At 35.3% G+C, this 21,881-nt stretch overlaps 3 protein-coding genes and 1 long non-coding RNA gene across 4 annotated transcripts; 3 read left to right on the top strand and 1 right to left on the bottom strand.

Annotated features, from left to right (window-relative positions):
* The first annotated feature begins 380 nt into the window (after positions 1–380).
* LOC112492209 (glutamate receptor 1.2) lies at positions 381–19,039 on the top strand. Its single transcript, XM_060815359.1, has 7 exons — positions 381–660; positions 16,358–17,113; positions 17,212–17,361; positions 17,473–17,597; positions 17,700–18,012; positions 18,115–18,494; positions 18,857–19,039. The coding sequence occupies exons 1-7, from the start codon at positions 381–383 to the stop codon at positions 19,037–19,039; spliced, it is 2,187 nt and encodes a 728-aa protein (XP_060671342.1).
* LOC132803338 (uncharacterized) lies at positions 3,860–4,818 on the top strand. Its single transcript, XM_060816042.1, has 2 exons — positions 3,860–4,034; positions 4,351–4,818. Exons 1-2 carry the CDS (start codon positions 4,032–4,034, stop codon positions 4,771–4,773), a joined length of 426 nt encoding a protein of 141 aa, XP_060672025.1. The 5' UTR covers positions 3,860–4,031; the 3' UTR covers positions 4,774–4,818.
* Positions 6,807–7,540, top strand: LOC132803346 (putative ubiquitin-like-specific protease 1B). The gene is made up of 3 exons (XM_060816065.1): positions 6,807–6,884; positions 6,966–7,228; positions 7,346–7,540. Exons 2-3 carry the CDS (start codon positions 7,056–7,058, stop codon positions 7,482–7,484), a joined length of 312 nt encoding a protein of 103 aa, XP_060672048.1. The 5' UTR covers positions 6,807–6,884; positions 6,966–7,055; the 3' UTR covers positions 7,485–7,540.
* A 515-nt stretch (positions 19,040–19,554) lies between the features above and the next one.
* Positions 19,555–21,789, bottom strand: LOC125423571 (uncharacterized). The gene is made up of 3 exons (XR_007242272.2): positions 21,314–21,789; positions 21,142–21,202; positions 19,555–19,937 (listed from the first exon to the last, which is right to left on the bottom strand). It is a non-coding gene; the product is annotated as an uncharacterized LOC125423571 (long non-coding RNA).
* Between the last annotated feature and the right edge of the window lie 92 nt (positions 21,790–21,881).

Below are 21,881 nucleotides of genomic sequence, written 5' to 3'. Positions count from 1 at the left end.
TAAATTAAATATAAAATATTCAATCCAATTCAATCAATCAATAGTAAACATTTCAATAATTGGAGTATAAATATCTGACCACAATTTAGAAAAAAAAAAATCGGAGTATAAATATCTGTCACACCACACACCACCCCCACCCCCGCCCCCCCCCAAAAAAAAAAAAAACTAACCAAAAAAAAATTCAAATCAATGGTTCAATTTCATAATAAGTGCAATGTACCCTTCTTTTATTCAATTTGCTCTTTGTTTTTTTTTTTATTTTTTTTTTATTTTTTATTTTTTATTTTTTTTATAATCATAGTCAATTAACTACTATTATATATATATATATATATATATATTTATAACTGAATGTAGAAAATTAAGGGCCCTCAGATATGGTGACTAGCTTGCAAAATAGTGCCATTTTCTTTCTTTTAACTGCTTTCGGCCTTTTTGGTCATTGTGTTGCTCATGATTTGAGTAATATAATTAGTCATGAGGATGAGGTCCATGTGGGGGTGATTCGGGATATGGGATCAAAGGAGGGGAAGATTGTTTACAGTTGTATTTCCATGGCGGTTTCGGATTTCTACGAGATGCACAATTACTACACCACAAGGTTACATCTTCATGCAAGGGATTCCAAAGGAAAACCTCTCCATGCTCTCTCTGCTGGTAAGGCTATGGCTAGCTGGCTTTCTTCGATCACAAAATTTTATGTTTGTTTGTTATATGACTTTGAAGAAAAATACCTTCTTAGTAAAAAATAAAAAAAAAATAAAAAAAAAATTAATGGGTTTATGAAATATTTAAATATTTAGATTTTTTTTTTTTGGAACTATCAATAGAATTTCTCTTATCATCGGTTGCATATGCTTTACAATTTTGATTTACAACCATTAAATCTTTTTTTTTTCTAATTTTAAATGTTTTTCTCAATTTTAGGTCATTCGGTCAAGCTTTTTCTTACTTTTTTATTTTCTTTCTATGTCAGTTTTTTTTTTTTTTAAAACCAAAAAAAAAAAAAAACTTTTTTTTAACAACCTTTAAAAAATAAAAAAAGGGGATGATTTCACAACCTATTTTCGTAGTTTAAAATTTTTCGCCTTTGCTATTGTACTTTCATTTTTTGTTGAAACTTTCTTTCAATTTCAATTTCTTTGCAATTTTTTTTTTCCTTCTTTTAAGTAGCATGAAAAACAAAATTTTGCCGTTTTACGAGTGGAAAGATAATATATATCTAAGCAATAAAATTTAGTCCTATTAATTAGGAATGACAAATGGGCGGATTTCCCCGGTTGGAGTTGACTTGATAATACCTTGCCCCAATCATAACCCGACCCAAGTTTTTTTGTCAACTAGATTTTACCCCACCCAAGCCCGACATGACAAATTTATTGCATTCTCACCTAAAAATCGATATATGTCGGGTGAACCCAAATCTACATGGTCCCCAAGTGACGACAAAATTAGGGGAATTTGGCCCAATACCCCTGTAGGACCGAGCTTCATGAATTTTGCCCCCTCAATTCATTTCTTTTTTGATCTACCCCTTAATATTCCTTATAACCTTCAAACAAAAAACAATTACTTACATATCCTCTTATTTTTAAAACCAAACAAAAATCAACTATTCATTTTCTAAATGTCTTTACACTTTCATACAAATACAAAAATACAAAAAAAGCAAACAAACGGCTTTATACACGAACACACAAATACAAACAACCAAACCGAAGCTGTTGTGGAAAAGCCAAACATTAGGATCTCATCTCAGCACAGGGAATAAGGTAATTGGTTGAATCTTTTTCTTTATTTGTTGCCGTGGGACCGGTGTGGGTTGTTTTTGTGTGGATTTGGCTTTATGTTTATTTCTTTCGTTGCCGTGGAGTGGGTTTTTATTTATAATTTTTATGTTTATATTTTTTTGAAGATTTAGGATAGATTGATATTGGGCATTAGTAGGAAATGAAGAGAGGAAAAAAATGGGACCGGTTTGGCCTTGATCAGTGGCCGGAGGTGGAAGAAATAACCCGGTGAAGAATCGGGTCGGTACTGGTTTAGGCGGGTTTATTTTTTGAAGATTTAGGATAGATTGATATTGGGCATTAGTAGGAAATGAAGAGAGGAAAAAAATGGGACCGGTTTGGCCTTGATTGGTGGCCGGAGGTGGAAGAAATAACCAGGTCAAGAATCGGGTCGGTGCTGGTTTAGGCGGGTTCGGGTTGACCCGGACAAGGGTTGAAGATGGATTGAACGACATGTCGTCTGGGATGAACGACACCCAGACGACATGTCGTTTTTTTTTTTTTTTAATTTTTATAAAAAATGTTTTTTTTGGGTATAGATATATATATAGAATTGAAGATAAGAGAAAGAGAGAAAGAGAGAGAGAGAGAGAGAGAGAGAGAGAGAGAGAGAGAGAGAGAGAGAGAAATTAATTAGAGAAAAAATGAGAGAAATACTTTATGATTATTTTTTTTGGGTATTTTTTGGGAAAGAATGAGAGAAAGAGAGAGAGAGAGAGAGAGAGAGAGAGAGAGAAAGTAATAGTAATTCATAAAGGAATGTAATACCGTCAAGAATTCCATATTAGATTTTTTTCCTTGTATTCATATACAAAATAATGAAATATATTATGAATTTTGTGTCACAAATATGTATGAAAACTAGGATGCCGTTTATTTGATCCAAAAAGCATAAAAGCATCCTGTCTAGATAAAGGTAATATGTTTTAACGGTTGTTGACTAAGACCAAAAGGACCCTTACAAGCAGCAACATCAACATACCCATCCTTTCCACAAATTCCAACACATGCTGAAACCCTTAAATTACCATAATATATATATATATATCAGAGAGAGAGAGAGAGAGAGAGAGAGAGGGAGGGGGAAGAGAGAGAGAGAGAGAGAGAGAGAGAGAGAGAGAGCAAAAAGAAGTGAGGTCGCCGACTACTAGAAGACTGCACTTTGTTCTACAAATAAATAGAAAAGAAAAAATGCTTATACATGTCAAAACTCTCCAATGGGGAATAAACTGTACAGTATCAAAGTGCTCTTCCTCTGCTGGCTGATGCTATTGCTATGGATATGTTAAAACTAAAACCTCTCAAGTGTGCATATAATCACAAGAAGCACCCTTCTTGCAATGACCACTCTCATGATACTTGCAAACTCTCTGTCCCTTAAACAGAGGCCTTGAAGAACCTCCCCCTCCCCCTCCCCCTCCATTACCAAACGATGACTGCCTGTTCCAAGGTTTATTACCCCCACCATAACCAGAATCCCCACCGTGAGATCCTCTATCCCTCTGATTTGAGTATCTATCTGCATTATGATTCCGTTCGCTTCCCCATTTCCCTTGGTTCCCTGTTGGTGCGCCCCAACCCGGATTTGGATTTCCTGATGGTGGCCCTTGACCAGGAGAAAAGAGAAAAATACTTTATGATTAATTAGAATTGAAGTTGAGAATTCCAGAGTTAGTACTTTCTAAAGGTATAGATATATATATATATATAGAGAGAGAGAGAGAGAGAAAGAGAGAGACAAGATCGATGCATAAAATTTTAGGTACATGTTAGCTAGAAGCAAACACGCAAACACTTTATCCCCAAAAAAGAAAAAAATAAAAAATTAAAGAAGAAGAAGATAGAAAGATTTAGATGGCATGCACACTGCTATACATTAAATGTTCAGTAAATGTTATGGCATGCACAATATCTTTAGGAAGAGAGCGTATGAAATTGAGGATTGCGGATATTTATACATGTATGTATACATAGTTGACAATGTTGTTAAAGGTAGATAAAAGTTTATTAATGTTGTCAATGTACATTTGTAGGTTGTACTTTATAATGGCACCAAAGAGGAACTTGCGACGTCAACTGAAGAAGGGAGTTAAGAAGGTGGAAAGTAAGAGACGCGGTGGTAGCACAGCAGCAGCACCCGACTCTAAGCGTCAACGTACTACTAGGCAGAAATCCAAATCTGAGACGGAAAGCACCAAACTTCAAGGGCACATTCCACTTTCCTCTCCCCCATCTGATATGGTAAGTTTTATATTAATTTAGGTTGTTTTGTGCGGTAAATGATAAGACACGTGACAGTATTTATTCATGAATGTGAAAACTGAAGAAAAACTTCACCCGATGGCCATCGGTAATTGCCGATAGGCCATCGGGCTTTTTTTTTTAGTTCATTGTAGGTTGATTACCGATGGTTTCATCGGTAATTACCACTTGTGCAAAAATGTGAACCCATATGTCTTAAGATTTAGTTGGAAATTATTATTATCAAGTTAGGGTGGAAAAATAGGGTATGATTAAATCGTTGATGTCAGTTCCATTTATGTAATTCATATTGCAGCCCATCGATGCTCCAAAGGAACGGATGTTGCAGGATGCCGATATAAATAAAGGTAGGGCACATTCATTCGGGAATCCAATAGGGGCGAACAAAGTAATTACAAGTGTCCTCACAAGTGAGCAGCTCGAAAAGTATAGACAAACATGTTTTGGACACTTACTTGACATGAAGAACCTCCGGTTCTCTGGTCAGTTAGTGCATCACCTGCTTTGCAGACAAGTTGAGTCCAACAATCCAGAAGTACTGGAGTTTAACTTCGGCGGATCTGCAGTGCGGTTTACGAAGTGGGAATTCGCACTCATTAGTGGGTTAAAGTTTTGTAGGTACCCTTCGATGTATGATATGCAAATTTCCAAAGGAAATGAGCTGCGCACGAGGTTGCTAGATGACAGGAGTGACTTGAAACCGCCCGAACTGGAATGACTATTCAAGGATACACTTTTTGTGGATGATTGGGATGCTGTTAGAATTGCGTTACTATATATCTTAGTTCATGGTGTACTCGGAATGGATCTGAAGGTTCAAATAGAAAAAAAAATTCATTGATTTGGTTGCTGATCTCGACGTATTTAATTCCTACCCTTGGGGCATTCTGAGCTACAAGGAGACGATCAACTCATTCCACAATGCATTCCAGCAACGAGGACGAGGACGTGCAGTAAAGAATATATCACAGTATTATGACCTAAAAGGTTTTGCATTGGTGTTTTTAGGTACGATAATATATTTAATACATGTAGCGTTTACTTAAAATTTATATTTAATAACCTATAATTTGTATTTTGTAGGTGTGGGGATTTGAAGCAATCCCTGATTTTGGTAACCAATTTGCCGACCGGTTGGAAACCCGTTGTCCGAGGATCCTTGGATGGCATACTCCAAGGCAACCGAACCATTTTGCTATCCATAATTGGTTCTCCTCCAATAGCAATGTAAGGCAAATTTTGTTTAGACTACATGGTACGACTACATTCAAGTTACATTACCATAGTCAGTTTCCAAATTTACTTTTTTTTCCTTTCTTCATTGCATGTAGTATGTTGTGCACTGGAGGTTAGATGCTACCGATGAGGAGAAGACTATGGATTACTGGCGAACAATAGCAGTTGACATACATGAAGTTCGCTACACGTCACCTCCAATTGTAGCACCAATAGTTGGCGCTAAAGATGTTGGCGCTAAAGATGTTAGTTCTAAAGATGCGTCCAAAGCTGAGGAGCATTCTAGTGGCCCTCCAGATGCTAATTTTAGGGTATGCAATTGTTACTTGCACGCAAATTTGTATTTCATATGTTGTACTAATATATGTTGACTTATGTTTTGGATATTGATATTGATTAGCTTGCTTGCTTGGAGGCAAAAGTTGATGAATTAAATAAAGAGATGGCAGCGTTAAGGAAGATGCTTAGTTCTGTTATTGACCAACAAAAGCATCAGGTATCATTTAGACAACTTAGTATACTTTACTTTAGTGCTTCAGCATTATTAAATTACATATTGTAATTCAGCAATTATTTGTTGTTAGAGTTTCGGAACTGCAAAAATAATCATTGTGTTTTGCAGGCCGAGCATCATATGCATAGCCATTCACCGTCATCTTCGATTAGACCATCATCCCCTGTGGCACCGTCTATTGGAGAGCAAGCTAAAGAATTTGATGCACCCATAGACGGTTCCAATGGTAGGAAGGAGGATGATGATTGTACTACACCGTTTGAGCCTATCGTACCTGGAGGACCCTATGTGGAGGATTCCTGGGCTTTGGTGCCATATCGGCCTTTACATTTCGGGTGGGATATCGATGCTTCAGCTGACAGTCCACATCATGACCAATCAGCTGAGATTGAGGTGGAAGATCGGAAGCATAACGTTGGTGATACAAGCCGATTCGGTCGAGTTTACCACCAGTCACATCACGTCATCTCTCCTTACACCGACCCGTGTAAAAAGAAGGTCAAATTTAATCTTACTCGACCTATTGATGCATCAAAGGAGAGGGCGTTCGATGAGTGGTATAGGGTGGCACCGAAGGAAGCAACCGTGTGTACATCTTATATGACGGTGGGAAAGGAATTTTTTGCTGAGCTACTGACCGATGAAGGATGGTTGAATTCTGATGTAAGTTATATGTTTTATGTTCATGTAAAATCATTGTGGTCCTATGTTTGGAATGATGTTTTATTTATCACCTCGCACTTGTTACTTATTTCCTTTAATGTGGTTTTGCAGCATATTGACACTATTTTATATTTCATACGAAAAAGGCGGTTTGATAATGAGAAGATGTTCACCAACACCTGTGCCATATTAGACGTGTTATTTTGGGTAAGATGATGGGATGTTACTGCGTTGCTGAATGTTATATTGATGATATTTTATATTGTATATATTTCATTATTTGGCAGTCATCCATCAAAGGGCGTTATCCCATATGGAGGGCATCTCGTAGCACATATTCATGTGATGCGACCCTTTGTAACTATGTGCATGGGAGGTCACCCAAACGTAGCGTGTCGTGGCGGATATGTGATTATGTAAGTCCATACATATATTGAAAAAAAATTCTCACTAAGTTTCCCATTTTGTGGATAATGAGGTTATGTTCTAATTTGCAGGTGTACATCCCTGTCAACAATGGAGGCGCGCATTGGTTGGCAGCATGTGTGGACTTGAAGGCCCGGCATATTGATTTATACGATCCAAATATGGGAAATAAATATGTCCAGAATAGAGAGTTGAAGAATGCGGAATGCCTTACGTATATGCTGCCTTACCTATTGAGGGATGGGGGATATTACGGGAAGAATCCGGACGTGTCTCCCACTTTAGATCCATTCACGATGACCATGATCAAAGATGCACCCCGCCAAGATAATGGGTATGAATGTGTTGTCATTTCAAACAACTTGTATTGCTGCTGTTTTTTATTGTGGTTACGTGTGAAAATACACGTAGTTGGTTTTCATTAATGCTAATCATTAATGCTATTCTGCAGGGGTGATTGTGGCGTCTACGCTCTGAAATTTATTGAATACATGAGTAGTGAGGAGAACCCTTCATTTGGTCCGCAAGACATTATGTTTTTTAGAAAAAAATATGCTGTTGATTTGTACTTTAATAAACTTTCAATGTAGATCGTATGTTTAATGTTATGACGGTCTATACTAATGTTATACTAATGTTATCTTAATATGCTGAACCTATCTTTACTAATGACAACCGTTGAAAAAAAAAGATAAAAGATAAAAGATAAAAAACCCCTCGGTTGTGGTAAAAATTAAAGGAAAGATGATTATCGATGGTGCATCGATAATTCCCGATTCACCATCGGTAATTACAGAAACGCTTTTTCGTAACCAACAAATAAACCCTGAAAAAATTACCGACGGTTTCGTCGGTAATTTCCGAATGTGTACAGTCCATCAAGTTTTACCAATTTGTTGGGCCCCATAAGTTCCATAATGTGTGTTGAATGCAAAAACATGGCAAATAGGGATTCTAAAATTATAATAAGTGGAGAAAATCCCAAAATTTAATAAATGTGTATCACATTTTGCCAAAAAATGGGATGTCTGTTCACCCTCCGTAATTCCCGAGGAAAACGTCGATAACCGCCAAAAAAGCATTTTTGGGCCCCACAAGTCCCATAACGAGTGTTAAAGCAAAAACATGCAAAACAGGGATTCTAAAATAGTACTAAGGAGAGAAAATCCCAAATTTCATAAAAGTATATCAAATTTTGCAAAAAAATTGATGACTGTTCACCCTCGGTAATTCCCGAGGAAATCGTCGGTAACCCCTAAATTTCCTCTGGAAAATTTACCGACAGTTTCGTCGGTAATTCCCGAGGGTGTATAGTACATATTATTTTACCAATTTTTTGACCCCCTAAGGTGTGTTGAATGCAAAAACATGGAAAACATGGATTCTATAATTGTACTAAGGAAAGAAAATCCCAAAATTTAATAAAAGTGTATCCAAAGTTTGCAAAAAATAAGCAAACTGTTCACCCTCGGTAATTCTCGAGGAAATCGTCGGGAAACTACAAATGCCCTCTGGAAAAATTACCGACATTTTCGTCGGTAATTCCCGATGGTGTACAGTACGTCGTATTTTGCCAATTTTTTGGACCCCACAAGGCCCCTAAGGTGTGTTGAATGCAAAAAAATGCAAAACATGGATTCTATAATTGTACTAAGGAGAAAAAATCCCAAAATTTAATAAAAGTGTATCAAAGTTTGCAAAAAATAAGCTTACTGTTCACCCTCGGTAATTCCCGACGAAATCGTCGGGAAACTACAAATACCCTCTGGAAAAATTACCGACATTTTCGTCGGTAATTCCCGAGGGTGTACAGTACATCATATTTTGCCAATTTTTTGGACCCTACAAGGCCCCTAAGGTGTGTTGAATGAAAAAACATGCAAAATAGGGATTCTATAATTGTACTAAGGAGAGAAAATCCCAAAATTTAATAAAAGTGTACCAAAGTTTGCAAAAAATAAGCTTACTGTTCACCCTCGGTAATTCCCGACGAAATCATCGGGAAACTACAAATATCCCCTGGAAAAATTACCGACAGTTTCGTCGGTAATTCCCGAGGGTGTACAGTACGTATTATTTTGCCAATTTTTTTTACCCCACAAGGCCCCTAAGGTGTGTTGAATGAAAAAACATGGAAAACATGGATTCTATAATTGTACTAAGGAGAGAAAATCCCAAAATATAATAAAAGTGTATCAAAGTTTGCAAAAAATAAGCTTACTGTTCACCCTCGGTAATTCCCGACGAAATCGTCGGGAAACTACAAATATCCTCTGGAAAAATTACCGACAGTTTCATCGGTAATTCCCGAGGGTGTACAGTACGTATTATTTTGCCAATTTGTTTTACCCCACAAGGCCCCTAAGGTGTGTTGAATGAAAAAACATGGAAAACATGGATTTTATAATTGTACTAAGGAGAAAAAATCCCAAAATTTAATAAAAGTGTATCAAAGTTTGCAAAAAATAAGCTAACTGTTCACCCTCGGTAATTTCCGACAAAATCGTCGGGAAACTACAAATGTCCTCTGGAAATATTATCGACAGTTTCGTCGGTAATTCCCGAGGGTCTACAGTTCGTCATATTTTGCTATTTTTTGGGGCCCCACAAGGCCCCTAAGGTGTGTTGACTGCAAAAACATGCAAAATTTGGATTCTATAATTGTACTAAGGAGAGGAAATCCCAAAATTTCATAAAAGCATATCAAATTTTGCAAAAAAATGACAACTGTTCACCCTCGGTGATTCCCGAGGAAATCATCGGTAATCCCAAAAAAACCCTCTGGAAAATTACCGATTGTTTCGTCGGTAATTACCGAGGGTGTACAGTACATCAAATATTCCAGAGGTTATTACGGACGAAATATCATGCACTGTGCACCATCGGGAATTACCGACGAAACTGTCGGTAAATTTTCCAGAGGGAATTTAAGGGTTACCGACGATTTCCTCGGGAATTACCGAGGGTGAACAGTCATCAATGTTTTTGCAAAATTTGATACACTTTTATTAAATTTTGGGATTTTATCTCTGTAGTACAATTATAGAATCCCTGTTTTGCATGTTTTTGCATTCAACACACCTTAGGGGCCTTGTGGGGTCAAAAAAATTGGTAAAATAATATGTACTGTACACCTTCGGGAATTACCGACGAAACTGTCGGTAACTTTTCTAGAAGGAATTTAGGGGTTACCGACGATTTCCTCAGGAATTACCGAGGGTGAACAGTCATCAATGTTTTTGCAAAATTTGATACACTTTTATTAAATTTTGAGATTTTCTCTCTGTAGTACAATTATAGAATCCCTGTTTTGCATGTTTTTGCATTCAACACACCTTAGGGGCCTTGTGGGGTCTAAAAAATAGGTAAAATAATATGTACTGTACACCCTCGGGAATTACCGACGAAACTGTCGGTAATTATTCCAGAGGGAATTTAGGGGTTACCGACGATTTCCTCGGGAATTACCGAGGGTGAACAGTCATCAATGTTTTTGCAAAATTTGATACACTTTTATTAAATTTTGGGATTTTCTCTCCGTAGTACAATAATAGAATACTTGTTTTGCATGTTTTTGCATTCAACACACCTTATGGGCCTTGTGGGGTCCAAAAAATTGGTAAAATATAATGAACTGTACAACCTCGGGAATTACCGACGAAACTGTTGGTAAATTTTCCAGAGGGAATTTGGGGGGTTACCGACGATTTACTCGGGACTTACCGAGCATGAACAGTTATCAGTTTTGTTGCAAAATTTGATACACTTTATCATGGAGCCATTCATGTAAAAGTCTCATTTGGACATACTACCATGGAGCCATTCATGTAAAAGTGATTGATACCATCCATTTAAATTATCATCCTTCTTATTTATTGCTTCTCCACATATCAAATAATATGGATAATTTAATAATGAAATTGGATCCTTACACATCATATTGACACGACAATCAAGTACAAAAACTACAAACAAAATTTGAATATGGAAGAAATTGGATCCTTTCACAAATTTGGAAGTTTCCTTTTTTTTTTTTTTTCTTTTTTGTTTATTACATTTTGGTATCTTTTTTTCTACGAAAATCCAGCTGAACACAACTCTATAATTCCTATGTTCCAAGATTATTTATAAGATTCGAAACATATTGGATACAAAGTCCTACAAGGTAGCAGATACGGCAAGACTTTGCTGGCATACCTCATGCTGAACCAGAATCCTGATATCCCAAACAAAAATATATAAAAGAAAGAAAAAATTTGTGAAAAATTAAGTGAAAATTCAAACTCCAATGCCTGTTATCAACTGGCCCAGCATGAAGGATTCTTTTCACATATACCAGGTTAGGCCATCTGCCTCTGTGCTAATAAGCCTTTGCAATTCAAATTTTTTTATGATGCTGAAGAATGATGCCTAAAATTCACACAGCAGCATGCATCTCTAGCCGTCTTCGTGCTAAGATTTTCAAATTTGTTCAGAATGCTTTGAAGCAACCTGTGTGTCCACCGTTCTTGTGTCATGCTTTCTCTTGCTTCGTCTCTTTGATCTAGATGTGCGGGTCTTTGTAGGATGCTTTACAGCATGCTCTTGGATGCCCAACACTACATTTTCATTGGTAGGGAGTTCAGGAGGGGCATCAGGCCATGGTGTGCGTTTTGATGGTACAGTGACCTCCAGAGGAGGATCAATTATCCATCTGTAAAGAGACCACACAAATGTCAAATGCATGTGCATAGGAAGAGATTCTGCTAAATGAATTTTAATTAAATAGGCAATTGACTGTCATGATTTTTGTGTGTCAATGATATATATTGAAATTTAGATGGCTTGATGAGGGGTGGGGGGAAAAAAAGCATTTCCATATGACAAAATTATTGACTAAAGGTAAAGATTTGCTGAACCAAAGTAAAATAAAAAGAAGCATGCTACATAAAATCATAGTACAATTATATAAGTCAATTGTTTAAAGGATTGTAGTCAAATTGCAAGTAAGAAAGCCCTTGGGAATGAGGTCAGAGGACTGAACAGAAATACATTGAAATGCCACACCAATACCACTTGACCACTTGAAACAATGCAATGACATTCACTTGAAAAGAGAAGTTGAGCATCATTGTCACATTCACAGGTAGGTTACTAATTTTAAGTTCTACCCATATGTGATATTCAAAATCACAATTTCACAGCCACAATTTTATGCTTTGAAAATAAATTAGAGACGCATAGTACTTAGAAATTGAAGGATATAACAGCAGAAAGTTTAACATGACAAGAGTATTACAAAACATTTCTACCAATTGTATATGATCATTGGCACTGTTGACTCCATCTATGCTTCAAATTTTTTAAACAACCATGACAGCTTTCAGAATGCAAAAATCATATGCACTATAAAATGGAAAATGGATTGGAGACACAATAGGAAAGAAGATATGGTACCTATAGGGCCAAACTAACCGCCATTCACATCTTGCTCGAAATAAAGTAACTAGAAAATAAAGCAATTAGATTATAAATTTAATGTCACATCAGCAACACAAAAGAAAATGTAGATGCAGAGAGAGAGAGAGAGAGAGAGAGAGAGAGTTCATAGTCATCAAACATGGTATATAAACAATTTAAATGCAAAAATATGAAATATACATACCTTAAATTTGCTTTGTGCATTTGAAGTAACTCTTACTACAATACCACACTCGGCTTGTTGCTCGTTGATCGTAACACCAAAGAAATGAGCATTTTGCTTATCTACCTGCAACAAAACAAAATCAAGCAAACGGAAAATTCCAAAAAGAATGAAAGTCCATGATAACAAACATGAAAGCACCTTTCCACTAACTGATGACAGAATGGAATGTATCCCTAGTTGGCTGTACTCCATCCAGCATCATATCATCATACATATCTCTTAGCAAGAAATGCCTACCACCACCGTTATTTAAAAAAAAAAAAAACAGAACACAACTTTCACAATTTCTCCCAAAAAAAAAAAAATTCCCAAAACCACTAAAAGAAAATCAAAATTAGAGCTGTTGCCTACCTGTTGCTTCTGCTTATGCTCCTAGGGCTCTCTAAAATCCTGCAGTTTTCTCTCTGAGTCGCCTCTTCACCATCTCCTTCAAAACGGGCAGTTTCCACGCTTACAATCCGGCCGATTCATGAAAGGAAACAGAGGGCTCCTAAGGTCTGGTAATGGATAAAGAGATGGAGGGGAAAAGTCGAAGAAAGGAAAGAAAAAAACATATAAAAAAAAAACATAAGGGTATTTTGGGATTTTAAAAGATTGGAGGGGTAGATCAAAAAAGAAATGAATTGAGGGGGCAAAATTCATGAAGCTCGGTCCTATGGGGGTATTGGGCCAAATTCCCCACAAAATTATCAACCTGATACGATCCAACCTAAAAGTCCCAATTGGAGTAATACATACCCGCCCCAATCAGGTTAGGTTGGATCTTCCAGAGATCCAATCCAACCCTATTGACACTTCCATTATCAATCAAACAAATAAAAATAATTAGAATTTATAATGATTAAATTGTATTACTTGTGTTATTTTATTATTTTGTTCATAGCTTTTGAATTCAATTTAAGATTTTATTCTAACAGAAAATGAGAAATAATGTAGCAAAACTAAATGAAATATGGAAGTTTGAACCAAAAATTAAAATATAGGAAAACATACAAAAATTTATAACTACAAAGCAAGTTTATGAAACTATTCTAATTAATGAATAGAAATGGAAAAAAAAATTTAAAAACTAGAAGTAAAATTATGAAAATTTTTAAATGTTAACTTTTGATGCGATTTAAGAACTGAAAAATAAATTAAATCTCATATAGTCCTCAAAATGAATTAGATCTCATATGATCCTCATATTAAGAATTTATTCAAATTTGATTATATATATATATATATATAAATATAATTTTACTATAAAATGGATTTGTCCCTCTCCATACAGTATAAGTGCCTAACATTAGGCAATAACATTGCTTGGCGAAGAATTTTTTTTAATATGTTGCCTAGTTAGATGCCCACACTATCACAGGGAATAGATGCGTTTTATGGCAACTCTATATATTCTGATTGGATGTAAGCATTTTAATAAAATGTGGATATGCCTTTGAAAACGATTTTTGAAAAAATCATTATCAATAATAATATTTTAAAAGACAATTTCGTTAAAAAAAAATCTGAAATGATGTCCATATTTTAATAAGATGCAAACATCTGCATTGAAAAATTCTTGTGTAAATATATATATATATATATATATATATTTGGAACAATTTTTCCTCTAAATTGTAGCATATGTTAAATTATTTAATCTCTTCTATCAAAAAAATAAATAAATAAATAAATATTAGATCATCTTTGAAACCTTTAATTTAAATTTTGACAAATTGAGCATTTAATATTCAAATTAATTTCGTGCATAAAAAATTATTTCAGTGAACTTTTTATCAATTTCCTTTAAAAAAGAAATTTATTAATTTCATTTTTTTTAAAAATTATGATTAGGCTATTTTTATTTATATAAACACTCAAAAAATGTGTTTTTCCAACAAAATATGAACAATCAAAATATTCCATTGTGAAGGAATATTTTTAAATTTTTTCAACCAAATAAAAAAATTTAGACAACAACTAAATAAAAAATTGAATTAATAGAAAATATTTTAAACTTGTTCGGTGCAAAATAAGAATAGGTGAGGTCCTTCCTCCTCAATCACAACTCACAAGCTTGGCAAGGGCTTGCTTATCTCTTCCACCTCGACTGCAAATTGTCACATTGAGATATCTAACCTTTATTAAAATCTGGATGCAGTGCTTTTTTGCCCAATTATATGTACTCATCAAAATGAATCGCATCTGAATTTTTTAAAATCTAGATATCCATATAGGAAAATGACTATATATGTAAAAAGCTAATTACATTGATTTTTCAATCCGTTTTGCACGTTCTGGAGACCCATTTTTATGTTCTTGGAAGTTACAACCCTGTTCGATTTTTTTTTTTTTTTTTTTGAAGTTCTAACCTTGTCTTGAAAACAATTTATATTTATAACCTTTTCAGAAAACTTTTGGTAATTTTTCCTTTATTCTTTTCCTTTTTCTTTGAACAATAAAGTTTTGAAAGTTAGAATGTATATATTATGTGAATGAGAGATTATACAAAAAAGAAAAGAAAAAATAAATTAGAATATAATATTATAAACAGGGGTCGCTTATATAATTGACAAAGGTTTTTAGTAAATATTACTTTTACACCTTGAATAGAAATCAAAGCTTTAACTATCTATTATAACTTCTCAATGCTTATGCATCTTATTCATTGACCAATAAAAATTCTTGAATCATTCACTAAAACATATTATTTGTCAAATATATTATGGAACACTCCCTCCTGATATATGTATATGTGTGCGTAGACTAGAGAATTGATATTGTGCAACTATTTTTCAAATTATAATGGAAGATACAAAGATGTGGCATGTGCTATGGATAACACCTTGATAAATGATTTATGGTTAATCACATTTTAATACTTATATTTTGGTAAGAATGTATATTGGACCTTCAAGTTTAAATCATTTTACATTAAATCCTTAATTTATAAATTGTTCCAAATTAAGTCTTTAATTTCCAAATTGTCTAGCAAAAAGTTTAAAAATGGAAAGAAAAAAAAATTTGGCTAAGTTTTTTTATTAATTAATTAGTCAATTTTTTGTCCTTATCTATTTATAAATTGAAAAAATTTGTTCATTTTCTCAAATTCTAAAATTTCTGCTAGTCAATTTGTGAATCGTTGTCAATCTTACCAAAGTACAGAACTAAAATGTAATCAACCTAAGTATTTAAAATTTAAATTTGAGTTGGACCAACTGTGACAAATTTTAGACTTACCAGATATAAAATCATTATGTCTCTCGTCAATGCAGGAACAACCCAATGATAATAACCACTGTTTCCGTTTCCGTGGGTAATAATATGAGTTTGAATCCTTTCATATTTAATGTGCCAAAAAAATATAAATTGTTATATTCTGATTGGACGTAAGCATTTTAATAAAATTGCTATCCTTTGAAGATAACTTCTAACAGATCAAAATTCTTATATGTGTATAAATTGAATTGGAGTATATGTGATTTGTCACCAACCATTGATGAAAATCCATGATTAAATACTTATATGTCTCTCATGATGAAGGTTGGTCTGCTTTTAAGTTTTAATTATCTTTCTTTTTTCTTGTTTTTTTTTTCTTTTTAGTTCTTTTTCAAGTTTTAAGTTTTAATTCTTTGAAATTATCATTGTTTACACGTTATATTAATAAATGATACAAAACACTTAAAAAACATACTTCAGCCAAACCTATTTTTTTCCCCTCTCTTTTTGACTTTTCTGCCTTTTTAAAAGTGAACTTGCAAATGGTTAGTAACAGAAGTAATTCTCATTAAAATGCAGCTTTTGACCTCTTAGATAATGTTAAAGTAGAAGCAATCATTGGGGCACAAACTAGAAAGGAAGCAAAGTTCTTGGCAGAGTTAGGAGACAAAGAAGAAGTTCCTGTAATTTCTCTTTCTGAACCAAGTTTTTATCTGCACTCTAACAAGTATCCCTTCTTTATTCAGATCACACAAGATGTTGAAACTTGTCAATTTAAAAGTATTTCTGACATGGTTAATACTTTCAAATGGAGGGATATCATACTTATTTACGAGGACACAGATTTCATCAGAGACATCATACCATATATGGTTGATTCATTTCATGAAAATGATATTAATGTGACATATAAGTCTGCCATTTCTAACTCATACACAGATGATAATGTTGTTGAAGAGCTCTACAAACTTATGGACTTTCAAACTAAGGTGTTTGTCGTGCATATGTCAGAAGCTCCCGTGTCCAAACTTCTCATCAATGCAAAAAGGTTAGGAATGATGAGTGAAGGGTATGCTTGGTTTGTGACAGCATCTACTATGAACCTCTTGAGTTCTGTGGACTCATCTGTAATAGATTCCATGCAAGGTTTAGTAGGTTTCAAGTCTTATATTCCTGCAACAAAAGATCTTCAGAATTTGGCTTTGAGACTCAGAAGGAAGTTCTCCATTGAGTTAAGTGTCTATGGCATTTGGGCATATGATTCAATCTGGGCTGTAGCAGAAGCAGTTGAGAGGGCAAGGGACTATAATAAACTCGTTTCAGCCATAAAAAATGGTTCACTACTTGTGGAGGAGATTTTGAGAAGCAAATTTTGGGTTTAAGTGGTAACTTTCAGTTTATAAATGGAAAACTAACCTCTAACTTATTTGAAGTGGTAAATGTGAAAAGTAAAGAGAAAACTAGATGGGTCGGATTTTGGAATTACAGTACAGAAGAAGCAAATAGGAGAAGACATATATCATCCGCTCATGATCTTGAAGAGCCAATCATATGGCCTGGAGGATCATTAACCGGCCCAAGAGGTTGAGCCATGATGAGTACGAGCAAAATGAAGCTGAGAATTGGCGTTCCCAGCCATAATAAGTTTAAAGGATTTGTAGACTTGATTAAAGATCCTCAAACAAATTTGACAGTGTTCAGTGGCTTCTGCATAGAGGCATTCATCCTTGCCATTAGAAAATTACCTTATCCAGTAGAAGTTGAATTCATCCCATATGGAGGAACATATAATGATCTTGTTTATCAGGTTTATCTAGGGGTAAGTTTTTTATTAAAGAAATTATTTTACATAAAAGGCATATCAATATTTCATTTGATTAATTAGTTTGTTGTTTTGCTGTTGGAACTGTGAACAAATTAGAACTTTGATGGTGCTGTGGGCGATATATCGATCACATGGGAGAGATCCTTATATGTTGAATTTACAATATCACATACCAACACAGGTTCTATTGCTACGGTGGTGCCAAACCAGAGTAGCAGAAGAAATATGTGGATTTTCTTGAGACCTCTTGCAGCAGATCTTTGGATAACAACAACAGGTTTCTTTATCTTGACTGGTTTTGTGGTGTGGATAATTGAGCATCCCATCAACCAAGAGTTCCAAGGCTCATCATCCCAACAAATTGGAACAGTGTTATGGTTCATCTTTTCGACCCTCGTTTTTGCGCATAGTAGAGCACTTTCCACACTCTTCCTATTGCTCTCTCAATTTTAATTCTCTTGAGTTTCCAATATTACTAGATGAGGAACTGATGTTCTGTTTTAAATTGCAGGGGAGAAGTTATTAAACAGCTTATCAAAGTTTGTAGTGATTGTGTGGGTGTTCGTAGTGCTTATATTGACTAACAGTTATACTGCAATCTTAACTTCAATGATGACAGTTCAACAAATTCAATTAAATCCAAAGGAAAATTATTTAGGATATCAAATGGATTCACCTATCCAAGCTTCTATTTTTAGTTTAAATTTTGAAGGATTTAAGCCATATAGTTCACTTGAAGAATATGCAGAAGCTTTATCAAAAGGTAGTAAGCATGGTGGTGTTTCTGCTATAGTTGATGAAGTTCCATGCATCAAGCAGTTCGTTGCCAAGTATCCTGGTGATTACTCGGTGAAGACTATGCCCATGTCTAATATGAATGGTTTTGGCTATGTATGTGATTTACCAAACCAAAATGCAATCTCTTATATTGTTGAAAACTCGAACTACATCTATTGTAAAAGCACTTAAGCTGTTAGGTAGCAAACACAATACGTATATCGTCACACACTCTTTCATATATAGGCTGGTCCATTTTGGGTTCTAATTATCCCCTTTCACACACCAACTATCCCAAAAGCTTAATCTGTTAGGAAGTGGACTCAATAAATTTATCCTCACACATATGCATCAATTTTATTGTTACTAACTTACTGTTCATGTATTTAAAAACCATTTTACAGTTCTAAAAATAAAGATTTTATAACATATCGGATCTTAACTTTTCTTTTTTTTAATTATCTCCTGTTCTGCAGACTTTTCAGAAAGGGTCAACTTTGGTCCAAGACATTTCAAAGGAACTCTCAAAACTGAAGGAAGCAAGAGAGTTAGCAGTGCTAGAAAAGAAATGGATTAGTTCCAGAGCTTACAGTGAAGAAGCTTTATTAACTCCATTTGACGATTCTGGAAATGGCCCTGAAGTTCTTAGTCTTGATTGATTTCGTGGTTTATTCCTTATTAGTGGAATTTTTTCAGCTTTAGCTCTTCTCTTATTCTTTTCTTTTGCCATTAAAGAAAAGATGGATTTTCTAAGTATTGTAATACTGTACAGCTTATAGCACTCTTGCAGAATGTGAGAAAGTACCTCTCTAATAAGGTTTCTGATGGAAACAACTATGCCAGTACATGATCTAAGTATAATCTTGATGTTGAGTGAGTTATTGAGGTTGGTATCAGATTTCCTAATATTTTGTTAACATGGTAACTTTGCTAGTTGATTTTGTTTGTATGACTATATCAAAGAACTTTATAAACTATTTTGCAGCGTACTTTCTGTTTTTCTACTTTGTTGAAATATGATTTATTGGCCTATTCTTGAACAATTTTGTGACAGCTCTTGGTTTCTAACAAGGAATTTAGGTTCAATAATTGAAGAATAGTGTAGTCTCCTTTAAGTATATTCAGGGGCAGTGGTAGTGTTTTTGTCAGGACCCGTCCAGAATTCCTTCCCCGGAACCCTAGACAGCCCTGATCCCAGGGAAACCCTACCGAACCCTCCAACGGAAAATCCGGCAGAGCCTCCCCTAAGGGATTTAATGACCACAAACTACCTGCACTGAAAACACACTTCTAAAAACATCTCCTTATTCCTCCCACAAACTACAAGTTGGTTCCACAAATTGCAGCACTTCAAAATAAAACAACAGTAGCAACCCAGTGCATAAGAACAACAATACAGTATACAGAGTATTATACAACAAATGTGGAATCTAATAAATGACAGATACGGAAACAATATAAGATAGAGAGGAAAAAGGGAAGAAAAACTTCTTGAACCTTCGGCAACGAACTGAGACGTTGGGCTCGCCCCGGACAATCAACGTCTCCAACCTGAACCTAGGGGAACGGAATTTAAGAGTGTGAGATGCTAATCATCTCAGTGAGTGACCCTATCTACTAAACACCTTTAATAATAATAATATAAAAATAAGGAAATTTAATTAACCAGTACCGAACAATTAAATAAATAAATAAATAAATAAACAATTGAAGTAATACTTTCTCTCAAAACCCTCACTAGTCACTCCGTTGGAAAAGTTCCCCTTTTAAAACATTTTCACAAAACCCGATGTACGTACTTCCCAAAAACCAAGGAACCAAACGAATTAATAAACAACAAATAAACAAATAAATACCCCAAATATAAATAAACTGCAATAAATTATAATAAATCATTTTAGAACACCTTTGGGGTTTTAAACTTTAATTGCAATTTACACCGACAATTACACCTGACGCACCACACCATATACCGGTGATGCCCTCCGATACCCAGCGTCCCGAGCACCGACTGGCGGGAGGTTAAAGAGAGAAACCTGCAGTGGTCACTTCGGCGTCCCGACAGTACCGACTGCTAAAAACCATCACCCGGCCAAGGAGGGGGGCGGCTGTGCACAACAATAACCTTGCCTGCCCACGGTCCAATGGCAACTCACGGGTGAAGTAATAATCGTGCGCTAAACCAGATAATAACCGCGCACTACCACGTGTCCATACACCATACACCAGAACACCAATACTGTATGAGTGCGTCTAAAAATAAACAATAATAACCAACTGTACCGTTTTACAAAATTACCGTGGGAAGTATACCAAATTTTCACAAAACACCATCCCACATATTTTATCCAATCACCCGGTACGAAACAGCGATAACAACAAACCACAATTTTCCTCGAAATACGAAATGCAACCATAAAAATACCACGGGCATAATTTATAAAATTAAACCAAATATTTTCGTAAAATATTTAACCCAATTATGCCCGGAAATTATTACTTAAAATCATGTACGATTAATACCGAAATTCACTTCGCTCATGCATAGTAATAAATTAAACCACAATAAAATAATAATCGGGAATTTCTTAATGATCCCAAAATTTCCATTTATTACCAATGGGTAAATATATATAAAATAATATTTTTTCCCGATTATATTTAAAGTACACCACATAAGCAGAAATTACAAATATCAAATTAATACCACATAAATACAATTAATTATCCCAAAAATATTTTTTAAAGGTGGGTCACTCACCTGGAGCACGCAATTAACCCATGATCCACCACGGGATCAATTCTACGACTCACCGGTGCTCCTAGAACAAAATTCACAGACAGTCAAATAAATTAATATTTTATCCGGGTAAATAATACCCGGTACCCGGGGCTCAAACACAAACTTTAACCAAAATGGTCGAATGATATACCGAATCGAAGCTCGTGGGACGAGGATCACAAATCCGGTCTCCATCGACCCCAATTCCGCCGGAGGTGGCCGGAATTTGGTCGGAAAGTTTCGGCCGGTGTTCACTTCCCCATATCTCGCAAACCGCTTCGAATTTCTGGGATTGGAGGCCATTTTTGGATTCAGAGGACCCAAAATAGGGGGATAGGAGGCTCAATTGGGAGTGGGCTGGCCGGAAAACACAAGAAAAGAGGAGAGAGAAACTTGGCCGGCCGGCGGCTTCTCCGGCCCGATCGGCGCGCGTCCGGCGGCGGCTGGCCGTGAAACTTGGCGGCCAAGCTCGCGAGGTGGCGGGCTTCCTTGGTGGCTGGCGCGTGAGGGCTATGGGTGGCCGGAATTCAAAAACACGGGAGAGAGAGAGGGACGGCCGGAGGGAAGAAAAATAACTGTGTGTGTCGTGTGTGTTTCGGGGAAGAAGAAGGGAAAAAAGAAAGAAAAAAAAAGAAAAAGAAAAAGAAAAAGAAAAAGAGAAAGAAAAAGGAAAAGAAAAAGAAATAATTAAATAATATTAATAATAATATTATTATTCA

Source organism: Ziziphus jujuba, chromosome 3, assembly GCF_031755915.1.
Source record: "Ziziphus jujuba cultivar Dongzao chromosome 3, ASM3175591v1".
In the NCBI taxonomy this organism is placed as follows: domain Eukaryota; kingdom Viridiplantae; phylum Streptophyta; class Magnoliopsida; order Rosales; family Rhamnaceae; genus Ziziphus; species Ziziphus jujuba.
Note: the sequence above shows the minus strand (reverse complement) of the source record. Positions and strands in the feature narration are given on the sequence as shown.